Genomic DNA, 14,478 nt, shown 5'->3' on the forward strand with positions numbered 1-14,478 from the left:
TGCATATATATGCATATGTGTACGTATGTGTATATGTATGTACATGTGTGTATGTATTTGTATATATGTGTATGTATGTATATCTGTATGTATGCATGTGTGTCTATATACGTATGTATGTGTAGTATTCATTGTGTATGTATATATGTATATATGTGTGTATGTTTACAGATATGTATGTGTGTATGTGTATATATGTATATTTGCGTTTATATATATATTTATATATATATGCCACTGACCGTCTTGTGTATGTTTATGTATGTATAAGTATGTGTGTGTATGCGTATATGTAATGTATATGTATTTATGCATGTATGTGGGTTATATGTATGTGCGTATGTGTATGTATGTGTATATATGTATGTATGCGTGCATGTATATTTATGTATGTATACTAATGACCGTCTTCAGTGTCATATCTGCTTTTGCGTGTGAATTTTGCCGGCAGGACTAAAGTCATTTTCGGTTCATGGACTTTCAGTACCTGAGGGAGTGGTACTCGTCTGACAAGACGTTGCAATCATCATCATGTATGTATGTATGTATGTATGTATGAAAGAAGCAGTGGATGGGCGGGAAGCGCCAAATTGGTCTGGAGTGTGAGGTGTGCGGAAGATTATGTCTGAGCAGAGCTGGGCTGATAAGCCACCAGACTACTCATCAGCGCACTGGGCCACAAATCAGTCTTGTGTTGCCAGACCTAACCTGTGTCAACTGTGGGCGGACGTACAAAACAGCAGGTGGTTTGAAGCGGCATTTGATTATGCATAGAAGTGACCATCAAGAACGTGCTGCTAGTGGCGCACATGTCTGCACAATGTGTGCCAAAGAATGCCAGAGTTTCGTGCGGCCCATTACTGATTTGTTTTCATGTTTCTGTATATCTTATTTTTTGTGCTATATCAAGTAATGGCAGTGTTCGAAAACGAATTTGCTGCCATTATGTATGTATGTATGTATGTATGTATGTATGTATGTATGTATGTATGTATGTATGTCTGCCTGCCTGCCTAAAACTTTCGACAGAGGCGACGGATTTTCACGGATCGGTATCGTTTCAAGTTCGATCCTTCGGACGACAAATATCGAAAAATTGGCTAAAAACATTAATTTCGTCACCCTCAACTGGGCACTTTTCTACAGGAGGGGTCGCTTTTTTCGCCGATATTTTCGAAAGTTATTCTCTCTTTTCGATTGATTAGCCTTAATTTAAACCTTCGCAACTTCCGGTTTGGCGATGGACGCAACGGAAAAGACGTCACTTTTTTTCATGTTCTTTTCCTCCTTCACGGTACGGGTTTGGGCCTGTTTACCTACAAACATTTTTTTTTCTCAACAAACAACCGGACAACTAGTAACAGTTAAAAAAAAGATGTAAGCGTGACACACAAAATAAGTAACACACGCGCTATCCTATTAATATATAAATAATAAAAATAAGTTGCTGTGCGTTTCAAATTGTTTTTGTTTTTGGTCGAAAGCATAATTTCTAATTTTTTTTTTTTCCTTTTTGCTAATAAAAACAATAAGTAAATACATTAATCATAGTTACTTGCTCTCTAATCACTGGTGTAGCTAGGGGGCGGGGGGCACACCTGAGGGGCGGCATTTTTAGAGAGTAAAAATAGAAAGTAGAAAAAATAAATAAAAATAAACAAAAGTTAACAAAAAATATGAAATTTTATACCAAAAAGATTGTAAAAAATCGGAATTTTGGGAGGTATCGGAATCAGAAAAAATGTGTCCCTATTTTCTGAGCGTCAGGAGGGCGGCATGGGGGCGGAATTTTGAGATGGTAAAAGGGGAAAATCGAAAAAAATGCTAACAAATTCATACTTAAAGGGGAACTTTCATATAAATTTTTATCGAATAGGTGCGAAAAGAAAGTTGGATATTTGGGTGTATATACACCGACATCAAAGAGGAAATAACATTAGATGCCAAAGTTTGAATTCATTAATTTTATTACTGTCCAATTCATGAGGCTAAGACTTTGAAAGTATCAAACGTTTGTTTTTGGAGCATACTTTTTATAACTCCTTGTAAACTTTACAATTGCTAGCTGGGGGATCGGACAAAATCACCCCGGGCAACCCCCACCATCTACTTAAAAAAAAAAAGGAAAACAGATAAAATCTCAAATGAATAAAAAATATTAAAAATCAGTTTTCATATTTTAATTTTAATTTAATTGAATTTAGGAAAATTAGCTACCGTAGAACTAATTTTCGCAAGGTATGAAAATTAAGCAACTACAGAATAAATGTTAATTATAATGGACCAGTTTTCCTACCTAGCAAAAAATGGACGAATTTTCCATGGACGACTTTTCCGGGGACATGAATGCCGGGGGGGCGGCAAATTTTACTACCGCCCCGGGCGGCAAAAGGTCTAGCTACGCCATTGTCTCTAATGCAAATACTAGGTAGCGTATCTTCCCCCCACGAAATTTCACAAATATTTTTCTTTTATGTTAGCTATACAGCAGTAGAAACATGGGAATTGGTCGACCCAGGTACTATACGACTATTACTATTTATATATATATATATATATATATATATATATATATATATATATATATATATATATATATATATATATATATATGGAGCTTTTGGGCGTTCTTGTTTTTGTGCACAAATTTAAACATGCGATTCGTTTACAAAAGATGGATAGGCAGAGTCCTCACTACTAATATCAAGTCGTCTAAACTCTGAAAATTTAATGATTTTTTTTCCTTTGTTTCCGTTCGCTAAGCTGCTTGACTTCAATTTCTTTTGTTTTTTGTTTTTTTTGTTTTGTTTCTTTCTTTTTTTTTTTGTCCCCCGAAAAAAAGGAGGATGGGCCTATAAATTCACCCTTGTCTGTACGTCCGTTCGTCTGTCCGCATTTTTCTCAATAATTACGCCTTGGAACTTTTGGAAAGTTTGCATAAACATTAAACATGATATGAGTAAAAAGGTAACAGAACGGATTTTCCGGGAAAACTCCAGTTGCCCCCCCACCAGGGGTTCCTTTCGGCTTACACTCTAACTGTCGTCAACCGTCTCATACGGGATACGGTTCGCAAACCGTTCCGCAACTGTCATAAACTGTCGCAAAACTCATTGTCACACCTAAAACAAATTCTAAAATATATTTACCGTTTCCTTGTTCTCGTTACCGCCACACCATGATTAACAATCCTATTTTAGCTTCCTTTTGTGGGGTCATTTGTGGAAATCTTATACCTTTGATGTACTGATAAACCTATTTCCTCTTTTATTTGCTTATATTTTTTCTTCTTTTATTTTATTTTTTTCTACTTCCTTGCACCTGCATAGTAAACTGCCGACCATAACATCGAATAGTATTCGAATTGAAACGTTTGCATTCTAAATACTTACATCTTGAAACTCGTAATATCCATTAGAATTCCTCAATTCCTGCAAGACGTACTCTGGCTCCCAAATTCGATTAGTGAAGTAAAAAGAACCAAGTTTGGGATTCGATTTCAATTTGTCGTTTATATCGAATTTAACATTGTTCAGGAGATTGTTGAAATATTTGCGTCCCTCGGGTGTTTCGAGTTGGCATTTGACATCTGACGACGCTTCACATTGTTTTCTCATTTCTTTAATGGCGTCAGCAAGAACAAGGGTCCCTAGGATTGTCTTCAGGACGACTGGGGTCTTCAGATTCAACATCCCATCGGTAATGATTTCCTTTCCCGTACAAACCTGTGAATTAAAACAATGCGTAACTGGGGTTCAATCCTTGATAGAGTTTAATATAAAGTAATATAATTAAAAAAAATTAAGAAATTTCCTGAAGGAGGCGGTAAATCTTCGGCACACAAACACGGCTTGAGGGTGATAAATCTTTACTTTCTCTCTTTGAAAATGGAATATTTTATTGTTATTTGCCTGGTGTAAATGTTAACGCGACTGGTTATTAGTAGGTATAATGAATAAGAGAACTTGTTGTTGATAACATATATCGCATTCATTTAAATTGAATTTGCTAAAAAAAAAAGTGATGACAACTACGAGAAAAAAATATCCTGGTCAGATAAAGTATTTTGTGAAAGGAACCCATTCGAACCAAATTTATCTACCACGAGTAATTAATCGGGAGAGATGATTAGCAAGCATATATATATATATATATATATATATATATATATATATATATATATATATATATATATATATATATATAGACTTATATGTAATTATACTGAGTTCGTGAAATTCAGTAAATTTTTATATACCAATGAGTTTTAAGCCAAAAATGGTTGACTTAAACAGTAAGCTACAAAATTATCAAATTTTATAATTGAGCATTAATATACTGTGTAAGCAAAAACAAGACTTCAAAACAAAGTGTTGGTGGCAACAAAAAGTGTATTTCAATTTACGTTATAATTGTTTCCATGTCCAGTTCGACAATTTCAAGCATTATGTCGTTTGAAAATTTTCAAAACCAGCATTTCTTCAGACTCTATGAATAAGCACACTTTTGGCAATGGAGCATTTTTTGAAGAGAAGGAAGGAAGGGGAAATCCCAGCTAGAAATGCATGCGAGAAACATCTGCCTTTGTTGTGGTTACGGAAAATCCCATTTAAATATTAATATATCGCCTAATTTTCGTATCCTTATTTAATAGCAGAGTCATGACAAGTTGCTACAGGGAGCCCTAAGCCATTCAAAAAATGCTCAATTGCCAAAATTGTGCTTATTCATAGTCTTAAGAAATGCTGGTTTTGAAAATTTTCAAACGACATAATGCTTGAAATTGTCGAACTGGACATGGAAACAATTGTAACGTAAATTGAAATACATTTTTTGTTGCCACCAACACCTTGTTTTGAAGTCTTGTTTTTGCTTACACGGTATATATATATATATATATATATATATATATATATATATATATATATATATATATATATATATATATATATAAGATTTTGTTGAAATTCAAAGACTTAAAAAATTTTATTTCATATAACTCTTGTTTATTTTATCTTGGCTCTCTTCATTACAGCCGTATCTTTAATGGTATGACAATTCTATGATTTTATGTTTTCATAGAAATTTTCCTCTAGTCATATATATATATATATATAGATAGATAGATATATATACTAGTAGTTCCGCCCGGCTTTGCTCGGGCCCTTTGTACTCTTCATAACTTTATGTGCATATGTATATATTAAAAAGTGTAAATATGGACAATAATGCCTTTCTATTAAATAGGATTCCTTAACCACCATAGAGAAAAGTAGATAGAGACCGCAGACGTCATTTTTTTTAACTTTTGGCCTCAATTCTGACTCCTCAACATTTATTGTTTTGGGCCAAATAAAATTAAAATGTTTGACCCATGTCCAAGTAACCTACATCTAAAATTGCAAATGTTTAGACCAAAATTTGGCGGAGGAGTTTAGTAGAGGTCAACTCTGTAAACTTTGACCTCTTGCCACCCAAATATTCGCTCAAAAATTGATTAAAAAGCTTGCTGCATGTCTGAATACCCTTTAAGTAAAATTTCAAATGTTTAGACTCAAAATTGGCTGAATAGTTTGCTAGAGACCGTAAAGGTAAAATCTTTTAAACTTTGACCCCTTGGAAGCCAAATTCTCAGAAAAAAAACGATTAAAAATCTTGCCCTATGTCTGAATGCACTTTATGTAAAATTTCAAATGTTTAGACCAAAAATTGGCCGAGTAATTTCGTAGAGGCCGCAAAGGTCAATTTTTTTAAAACCTTGACCCACATTATGACCCTTAACATTTATTGTTTTGGGCTCAAATCTAATTATAATCCCTGTCCAAGTAACCTACATCATAAATCGATGTTACCGGCTGTATTTAATGATATATTCTAAACGACGTGTTTACAGTAATTTTAACAACTTCCACCTCAGAAAATTGGCAATTTATGAAAAAAATGAATACTGACCTTGACATTTGCTTGGACAGGGCTACTCAGTAGCCGACAGTTATGTATTCGCTGATAGAATTCATCGAACCATCCCTTGGGCATATTCATTCGAGTTGTATAGTTCAGCCTCTTGACGAAATCCGCAAATCCTGGCACCTCTCCTAATCGAGGCGTGACCATGAGTACCAATTTTGCCACCGAAACAAATTGGTTAACCATTCTCGGCATCCAGTCTTCCACACCGAGAATGATATAGTCTCGTGCTTCCGCTGAGGCGGCAGCCGCTTTCATGATTTTCAGCGCCATGGCAGCGTCGGATTGGCTGGTTAGCAACACGATCACCTTAAGTCCTTTTCGAGAAGCTAGCGTTTCTATGGTTGTGTTCAGGGATACGGAATTCTTTACGGGCACTGCTTGCTCAACACATAGCTTTTTTGACTTCATCTCTTTTAAGAATGTTGCCAACTGGGCTTCATAATCGCCGGTTGAGGAATAAAGTACAACGGTGCTGTGTATGTCTTTGTTCTTTAAAAGATTAATCAAAACCTGGATTCTCTGTGACTTGGAGCCTGTGGTCCGATAGAGAAAGTCAAAGTTATCGCCAGCCAACCGCCAACTCATTGCATCGGGGCTGAGGTAGGCGATCTTTTGCGGATGAAGAACCCGATTGGCGGCGATGGTGTTTGCATCGTGCATCGTCAGGAACGAGTAAACGTTTCCAGCCTTAGCGGTCACCTCTTCGGAGAATTGTTGGTCGTGGCAGAGAGAGCCAGATTTCAAGATGCCGTACACATCTTGATCAGCTTGGAGAGAATGTCCACACGTGTCCAAAGCGATGCCAAGAAGCGAGGTGGTGTTGGCCAACTCGATGCCATAAAAGAAGGAGAGCATGTTGATGACGTCACCGTGGATGTCCAAATGGCCGCACTGGAACGTATTCTGGCCCATGGAGTGGACGTCGAATATTCCGACAATGGCTGGCTTCGCAACAGACGGCATTACGGGTGGCCAAAGCATAAAACGTTTGAAAGGATTACGGAGAATGGCGCATTCCGAACATGCCCCGAGACGATTGCAACTGGCATCCCAATTTGTGATAGCAGCTTTATAAGTTAAAACACCATTATTGTTTGCTGTGGCAATCTGAAATATATATAAAACGCATATATATATATATATATATATATATATATATATATATATATATATATATATATATATATATATATATAAAGGTTACAATAAGTTTACTAAGGTAATCAAAATGGTAAACTTAAAATATATTATAAATATTAAAGAGTTAATATTTACAAGTAAAATAAACTCAGCCAGCTCAATAAAACCGAAAAGGAAATAGAGCTTATAATATGAACATTAAGATTAAGGACTATCAACTTATCTTGTGCTTAAGGACTATCCACTTATCTTGTGCTTCCTTTTTTAAAATTAAATATGTTTTTAACTCTTTTTCAAGATGTCTTTTAACATATTTTATTAATCATTTGTTCATATATATATATATATATATATATATATATATATATATATATATATATATATATATAATTTATTCAAAGGTAAACAGTTACATTTGGTCGCTAAAACCAGCTATCTGTTTCAGTCAATGAGACTTCTTCAGGTGACCATGAACCATCTGACGCTAAAGAAAGATGGTTCAGGGTCGCCTGATGGAGTCTCATTGACTGAAACAAATGGTTGTTTGTAGCGACCAAATGTAACTATTTACCCTTGAATAAATAATAAAAAATATTTTGTTCTTGTTATCGAGCACTATCTAACAACCTCGTTGTATTCATTATTTCCTACTCTTGAATATCTCAAGCTTTGATTTCTATATATATATATATATATATATATATATATATATATATATATATATATACACTCCGTGCCAAAATTATATGCAAATCGATATTTTTGTTCTAACTCCGATAGTTTTCAATGAAAATTCGTGAAACTTCGCACGTTATACGACAACGCCAACATATGCGCAGATATAAAATTTTAAGCTGATCTGCGCAATAGCAAACGGCAGCCATTTTGGTGACTTGTAGTTTTTTCAGCGTGCCAACTTTATATGCAAGATGGGACGTAAAAGTGCTTTAAGTCAAGCTGAGAAGTCTAAAATTGTTAAAAGGCTCCATGATTGCCAAAGAATTACACCGTGATCATCGTACAATCAAAAAATATTGAACTAACCCTCAACTTTGCAACGGACGTTCTGACAAAGGGAAAATTCGTAAGAAATCATATCTGTCACGTCGAACAATGAGCAAGATCAAGAGAGAAGTTCGCCGTAACCTACTTGAAACTAGCAAACAAGTTTTTGAAAAAGCTGGCGTTCCTGATGTGCCCAAATCAACTCGTTGCCGTATTCTGAGGACGATTGCAATATTTGGAAAGTCAGAGGTCCACTCTCAATTGAAGGATATCCACAAGAAAAAGAGGATGGAGTGGGCAAGAGATCACATGAAGGTGAATTTTTAAACTGTTTTGTTCACCGATTGGTGTTGAACGATGGACCCGATGGGTGGAGGGGAGGATGGTACCATAATGGACCCGATGGGTGGAGGGGAGGATGGTACCATAATGAGGGTCTACGTCCCCAAAGGATAAGACGTCAACAAGGAGGTGGTGGTGTGATGTTCTGGGCTGCAATTATTGGTAGTGAGCTGGTAGGACTATTCAGAGTCGCAGATGGAGTGAAGATTACCGCCAAACTCAACATTGACTTCATTAAGGAACACTTGGAACCCTGGCACAAGAAGAATAATGTGGTATTCCGGAAAAAGATGGTATTCATGCATGATAATGCACCGTCTCATTCTGCAAGGATAGCCACTGAATATGTGGGGAGAGTTTTTGCCAGACATGGGAAAATAATTCGATGGTCAGCCTGTTCTCCAGAATTAAATCCCATCGAAAATCTGTGGAGCATCTTGAAACAAAATATTTACTCCGAAGGAAAGCAGTACAACTCCAAGGATGACCTCTGGAATGCTATTCTGATTGCTGCTAAAGATATTTCATCAGATGAAATCGAAAGTTTGACATCTTCAATGGACCAAAGGCTTTTTGCTCTTGTCAATAAAAATGGCAATTATATAAGATATTGATCGTATTATGAAACCATATTGAAGTTGTTTGTTCTTTATCATTGTTGTTCTCAATTTACAAATTCCTAGAATAATCAATGTTTTGATGATATTTTAGCACTTCACCATATTTTAGCATTGGTTTGCATATAAAGTTGGCACACTAAAAAAAAAAATGTAAATCCCCAAAATGGCTGCCAAACGTTTATTACTGTGCAGATTAGCTAAAAATTTTAGATCTGCGTTTGTGTTAGTGTTGCCATATAACGTGCTAAATTTCACAAATTTTCATTGAAAACTATCGGAGTTAGAACAAAAATATCGATTTGCATATAATTCTGGCACGGGGCATATATATATATATATATATATATATATATATATATATATATATATATATATATATATATATATACTAGCAGGCCGGCCAGTCGTAAAATATGCATAAACATTATATTTTAATTAATACAGAATTCTTATTTATTATAAACAGAAATACCGTACGTAATGAACCTGATGCTAAATTCCTTTTAAAGAAATGAAGTAAAGAAATGAAGTAAAATAGACGGAAACAACTGAGACATATGCATGCAAGTATTATGTTTTCTTTTTTTTTTTTTTTTTTTTTACACAGTGATCACCACTTATCAAGGCCCGGAAGCCACTCAGGGATAAGGGTTATTGCAAGTACATCACGTTAGTGAGGAGATTTTATGAAGTGTTTAATTAGGGGGGCGGTTCATTAGGAATTTGTTAACATTAGACTTGAAGACATCCAAGTTGTAGTCCGGAGGGAAGCAGGCAGACGGAACAGAGTTCCACAAGCGTGCAGTTCTAAGAAAGAAGCTTTGCTCATGAAATCCGCGTTTTGATTTAGGCACAGATATAGAGTGGGGGAAATTTTTCACAGTGGATTCAGCTAGACGGGTGTTTTTCGTGAAAGTTTGGCGAGGGGGGACCAGGGATTGGAGTTCAGACGAGCACCTGCCATGAAAATAACGATAAAACAAGGATAGGCTCGCAACGTCTCTTCTGTGGGAGAGGGGTTGCAGGGTAGAGAAAAGGGCATCCCCCACTAAACCACGAAGTCTATTTTGTACTCTGTCAAGGCATGATAGGCTGTTTTTGGCAGCTCCTGCCCAGATATGGCAACAGTATTCCATCCTTGGTCGTACTTGGCTTTTTCTAAACAGTTCAGTTCTTGTAAGTAAAAAGAAATACTCACACTGAGACAGAAACTAAAACCTAAAGATAGAGAGTTAAGTACGATAACCATTATATCAGCTTGACACGATCTATAAAAAGTGTTTTCAAATCAACTTAACCTTGACAGGAGACAGCCGTCATGTTTCACGGCAGCGCATGCGCAGTCGTGCAGCAGTTGAAAACAGATGAAAATCCGATCACCTCCGCGTTTTAAATTATCCGATTTTGACCACTCGGCAGCATTTTTTTCCGAATGATAACCGATTAAAAAGTTTTTTCTACGTGTCTGAATCTTCCATATGCCAAATTTCAAGCCTGCAGATGAACAATTAGTTGAGTATATAGGTTGAGAAGTGGATGAGTGAATTTTTACGTGGCAGATCACTTATGATAAGAATAAGTAGGTTTGAAAACACCTTTTAATGGGCGTATCAAGCTGGCCTAATGGTTATCGTACTTGACTCACTGTCTTTGGGTTTTAGTTTTGATAGCTGAAATATTTGTTTTTACTTACAAGAAGTGAACTGTTTAGAAAAAAACATAATATTCGCAAGCAAATGTCTTAGTTTCTTTCCGGTTTGTTTTTACATCAGTTTTTTTTTTTTAAGGAATTTAACGTTACGTTTAATACCTACCGTATTTCTGTTTATAATAAATAAGAATTCTTCGTTTATTAAAATATAATATTAATGCGTATTTTAGGACCGGGTAACGCTGGGTGGCATGCTAATATATATATATATATTGCCGTATGTACTTACAAAACTTACTACTTATAACTAGATAGATAGATAGATAGATAGATAGATAGATAGATAGATAGATAGATAGATAGATAGGTCTATTTTGAGATACGTACGTAGAGCTTGGTAGCCTTACGAATCCTCACGACAATAAAACGCGGAAAATTCTGCATAGCTTAGTTACCGTATATACTTACAAAACTTACTACTTACAACTAGATAGATAGATAGATAGATAGATAGATAGATAGATATGTCTATTTTGAGATATATAAGTAGAGCTAGGTAGCCTTACGAATCCTCACGACAATGAAACGCGGAAAATTCTGCATAGCTTAGTTACCGTATATACTTACAAAACTTACTACTTACAACTAGATAGATAGATAGATAGATAGATAGATAGATAGATAGATAGATAGATAGATAGATAGATAGATGGATGGATGGATGGATGGATGGATAGACACGTCTATTTTGAGAAAATACAAAACAGAGAGAGAGAGTGTGTGAAAATGGGAGACAGAAAGATTAGCACTTACCTCTTCGTAACGATATCCTGCTGGGTTGGCCTTCTGTAGCTGATAAAATGTATAACCTTTGTTGCTATCCCCTCTGTCGGTGAAACTAAAGTCATTTGACGACATATCCCTAAACGTTACAGTCTTCAAATTATTAAGCAAATAAGCCCCCCTCATGTCTTTGTTTTTGAACGCCGCGCAGACGCTTGTGTAGTTCACACCGCACATCTGTTTCAGAGTCTTATCCAGAGCCAGGGCGATCGCATAAACCCCGTTGATAACATTCAGTACGCTGTCGTCCTGTATGTATGCCCTCGCCGATACGACACTTTCGGTAGTGCTGCGACATTGCTGCAAGAGGTCACCCCTTTTGTCGTTGAGATAGCAATTGAATATATTTTCGTAGTACTCATCAAACCACGGGTTCTGTGCGTTATTAGTCAGGGTCTTTGATTCGAGGTATTTGTTGAATTCGTATATGTCCTCGCTTTGGATCGCCATGGTTACCGAGCCGACAGCAATCCACTCAATATGCCGTATGGCGTCCCAGGTTTTTCCCCATTGTGAAGCCCCAACGAATTTATATTCTCGTTGCTTAGCTAAGGGTTCACGATCAATCGCCTGCAACAACTCGTTTATATATGACGGCGACGCAAAGATTATCACTGTGTTCGCTAACGGTTTTTCTAGAAGTCTTGAGACTATATTGTTAGCACTGTCTCCCGTGGAAGTTCCTTTATAGGAATACGGGATCGTCTGGGCGACACATATGCGCTTCTTCACGGCGATCCGGTTGAACGCTTCTGAACCACGAACTCCATAATTGTCGTCAGTGTGCACCACTTGGACGTAACGAATATCGTTCTTGCTGAGGAAGTTGGTCATCGCTTCAACTAACTTATCGTCTGCGGGCACTGTACGTAAGAAATAAGGATATCTGTCACGATTGTTCAACTGGTCACTTGTGGCTGCATAGCTAACCTGGGGGACCATAAGCGAACGGAAAATTTTGGAGAGGTAGATGGAGCTGTCGCTCGTGGGGCCACCGATGTATGCGTCGATGTTGTTCGGGTTTACGGTAACGCCCCGCTTTTCTAACTTGATTTTGCCGTTATAGATGTTCGAGACGAGGTTCCCAGCGCGGACGTCGCTGCTGCAGCTGTCAAGGCCAATACTACCAAGAGTGATACCCGGAAGGATATCCTTAAATAGGCCCTGCTTCTTATTGACTTCTCCGATGGCAAAATGGAAGGCTTCAAGATTTTGGAAACCCCGGTGCATTTTTATATCTCCACATGAAAAGGGTCGTAAGCCTTGGTTATGGACATCAAAGATTCCTATTCACGGAAGAAAAAGGAAATAAAAGAAGTTAGAAAAAATTAATTAAATTAATAAACAGACGAATGCACAGTGGGACATAGAGACCTCCTACATTTGGAATGTGTGTTTGTTCTAATGGAGCTATATATATATATATATATATATATATATATGTGTGTGTGTGTGTGTGTGTGTGTGTGTGTGTGTGTGTGTGTGTGTGTGTGTGTGTGTGTGTTAAGGCAATCATGAAGGGAAGACGTATTCATCGGCCAACATTTTTGTGGGATTCCATGAGGAAAAATTAATGTCCGAACCCATAAAACCCTTGGTCTATTTTACATATGTAGACGACACGTTTTGCTTGTTTGATAGTAATTCGGAGGCAAACGAATTTTTCTCGTTACTAAACAGTATGCATCCGGCGTTAAAGTATACGTATGAATGTGAAGATAATTCCGCCCTGGCGTTTCTCGATGTTTTGGTAAAGAAAACTCCATCTAGTTACCTTACATCGATTTATCGCAAACCAACATTCACTGGGCTGTATACACGCTGAGATTCATTCTGTCCTAACAAGCGCAAATATAATTTAATTTGGATATTAACACATCGTGCCCTAATGATCTTCCCGACAGAAAAATTGGATGAGGAATTAAATACAATTACAGATGCTTTGTCCAATAATGGGTATCCTTTAGATGTAATTGAAACCATCATTAAAAGGAAAAGAGCAGTTTTTTTACGAACAAAACCCAATATGGTGGATAAATGTCCGGTTTATATTCGATTGCCGTGGTTGGGGAAAGTAAGTGAAAAATTCACCAAACAAATTAGTTCAACTGTTGAAGGATGTTATTTTGCTTCAAATGTTCGTGTTGTGTATAATACAAAACCATTAATGGCTTCCAATAAAAAAGATGTTCTACCCCCTCATCATATTAATAATGTAATTTATTCATTTAAATGTGATTGCACAGCAGACTACGTAGGTCGAACGTCTTTAAAATTGGAAAGTCGCATACAACAACATGTACCGAACAAAATCAGGAATGGAACATTCCTACCTACCGACGCTGTAAACAACACATATGGATCCGCTATAACGGAACACTTTATTAAATACCGGGATTGTGCAAGGAACTTCAGCATCGACTCTTTCTCCGTATTGAGTCGAGCTCGCTTTGTATATCATCTAAAAGTCTTGGAGACTGTTCACGTTTGCCTTAGGAAGCCTTCCCTTTGTAAGCAAAAGGACTGCTTGTTGGGTTTGAACGTCATCAGCCTCTAAAATTTATCCCCATACGATTGCTCTTGCTCCCGTCTCTTTTTTTTTAGATTTTATAATTAAAGAAAACAAATTACTAAAAAGTAAATCCTTCGATTCCAATTTTGATGAGTGAGGGCGAAACATGTCAATTGACTTGTTTTGATTTTTTTTTTCTATTTTCCTACTTTTATTTTTTAGTCGCTATCCATTTTCCTTTTCTCCTCGGTCTTTTTTTTTTTATATAAAATGAATTCCCAAGAAAATCATGATATATATATATATATATATATATATATATATAGGACTAGTTGTTAAAATTGGGAAAGAAAAAGGGCAAGATATTCTAGTAAAAAATATGATAAATGTATAAC

At 36.4% G+C, this 14,478-nt stretch overlaps 1 protein-coding gene across 1 annotated transcript in view; it reads right to left on the minus strand.

Moving 5' to 3' along the window:
• The window catches only part of LOC145269174 (uncharacterized), a 273,418-nt gene that overhangs the window by 174,466 nt on the left and 84,474 nt on the right, over positions 1-14,478 (minus strand). Inside the window, exons 12-14 of the mRNA XM_080124782.1 lie at positions 11,542-12,857; positions 5,953-7,077; positions 3,393-3,725 (exon numbers count right to left, since the gene is read on the minus strand). Coding sequence (XP_079980908.1) covers positions 3,393-3,725; positions 5,953-7,077; positions 11,542-12,857 — 2,774 coding nt within the window. The remainder of the gene's footprint in view (positions 1-3,392; positions 3,726-5,952; positions 7,078-11,541; positions 12,858-14,478) is intronic.

The sequence above is a fragment of the Euprymna scolopes genome, chromosome 45 (genome assembly GCF_053919585.1).
Source record: "Euprymna scolopes isolate OS-2025 chromosome 45, ASM5391958v1, whole genome shotgun sequence".
Classification (NCBI taxonomy): domain Eukaryota; kingdom Metazoa; phylum Mollusca; class Cephalopoda; order Sepiida; family Sepiolidae; genus Euprymna; species Euprymna scolopes.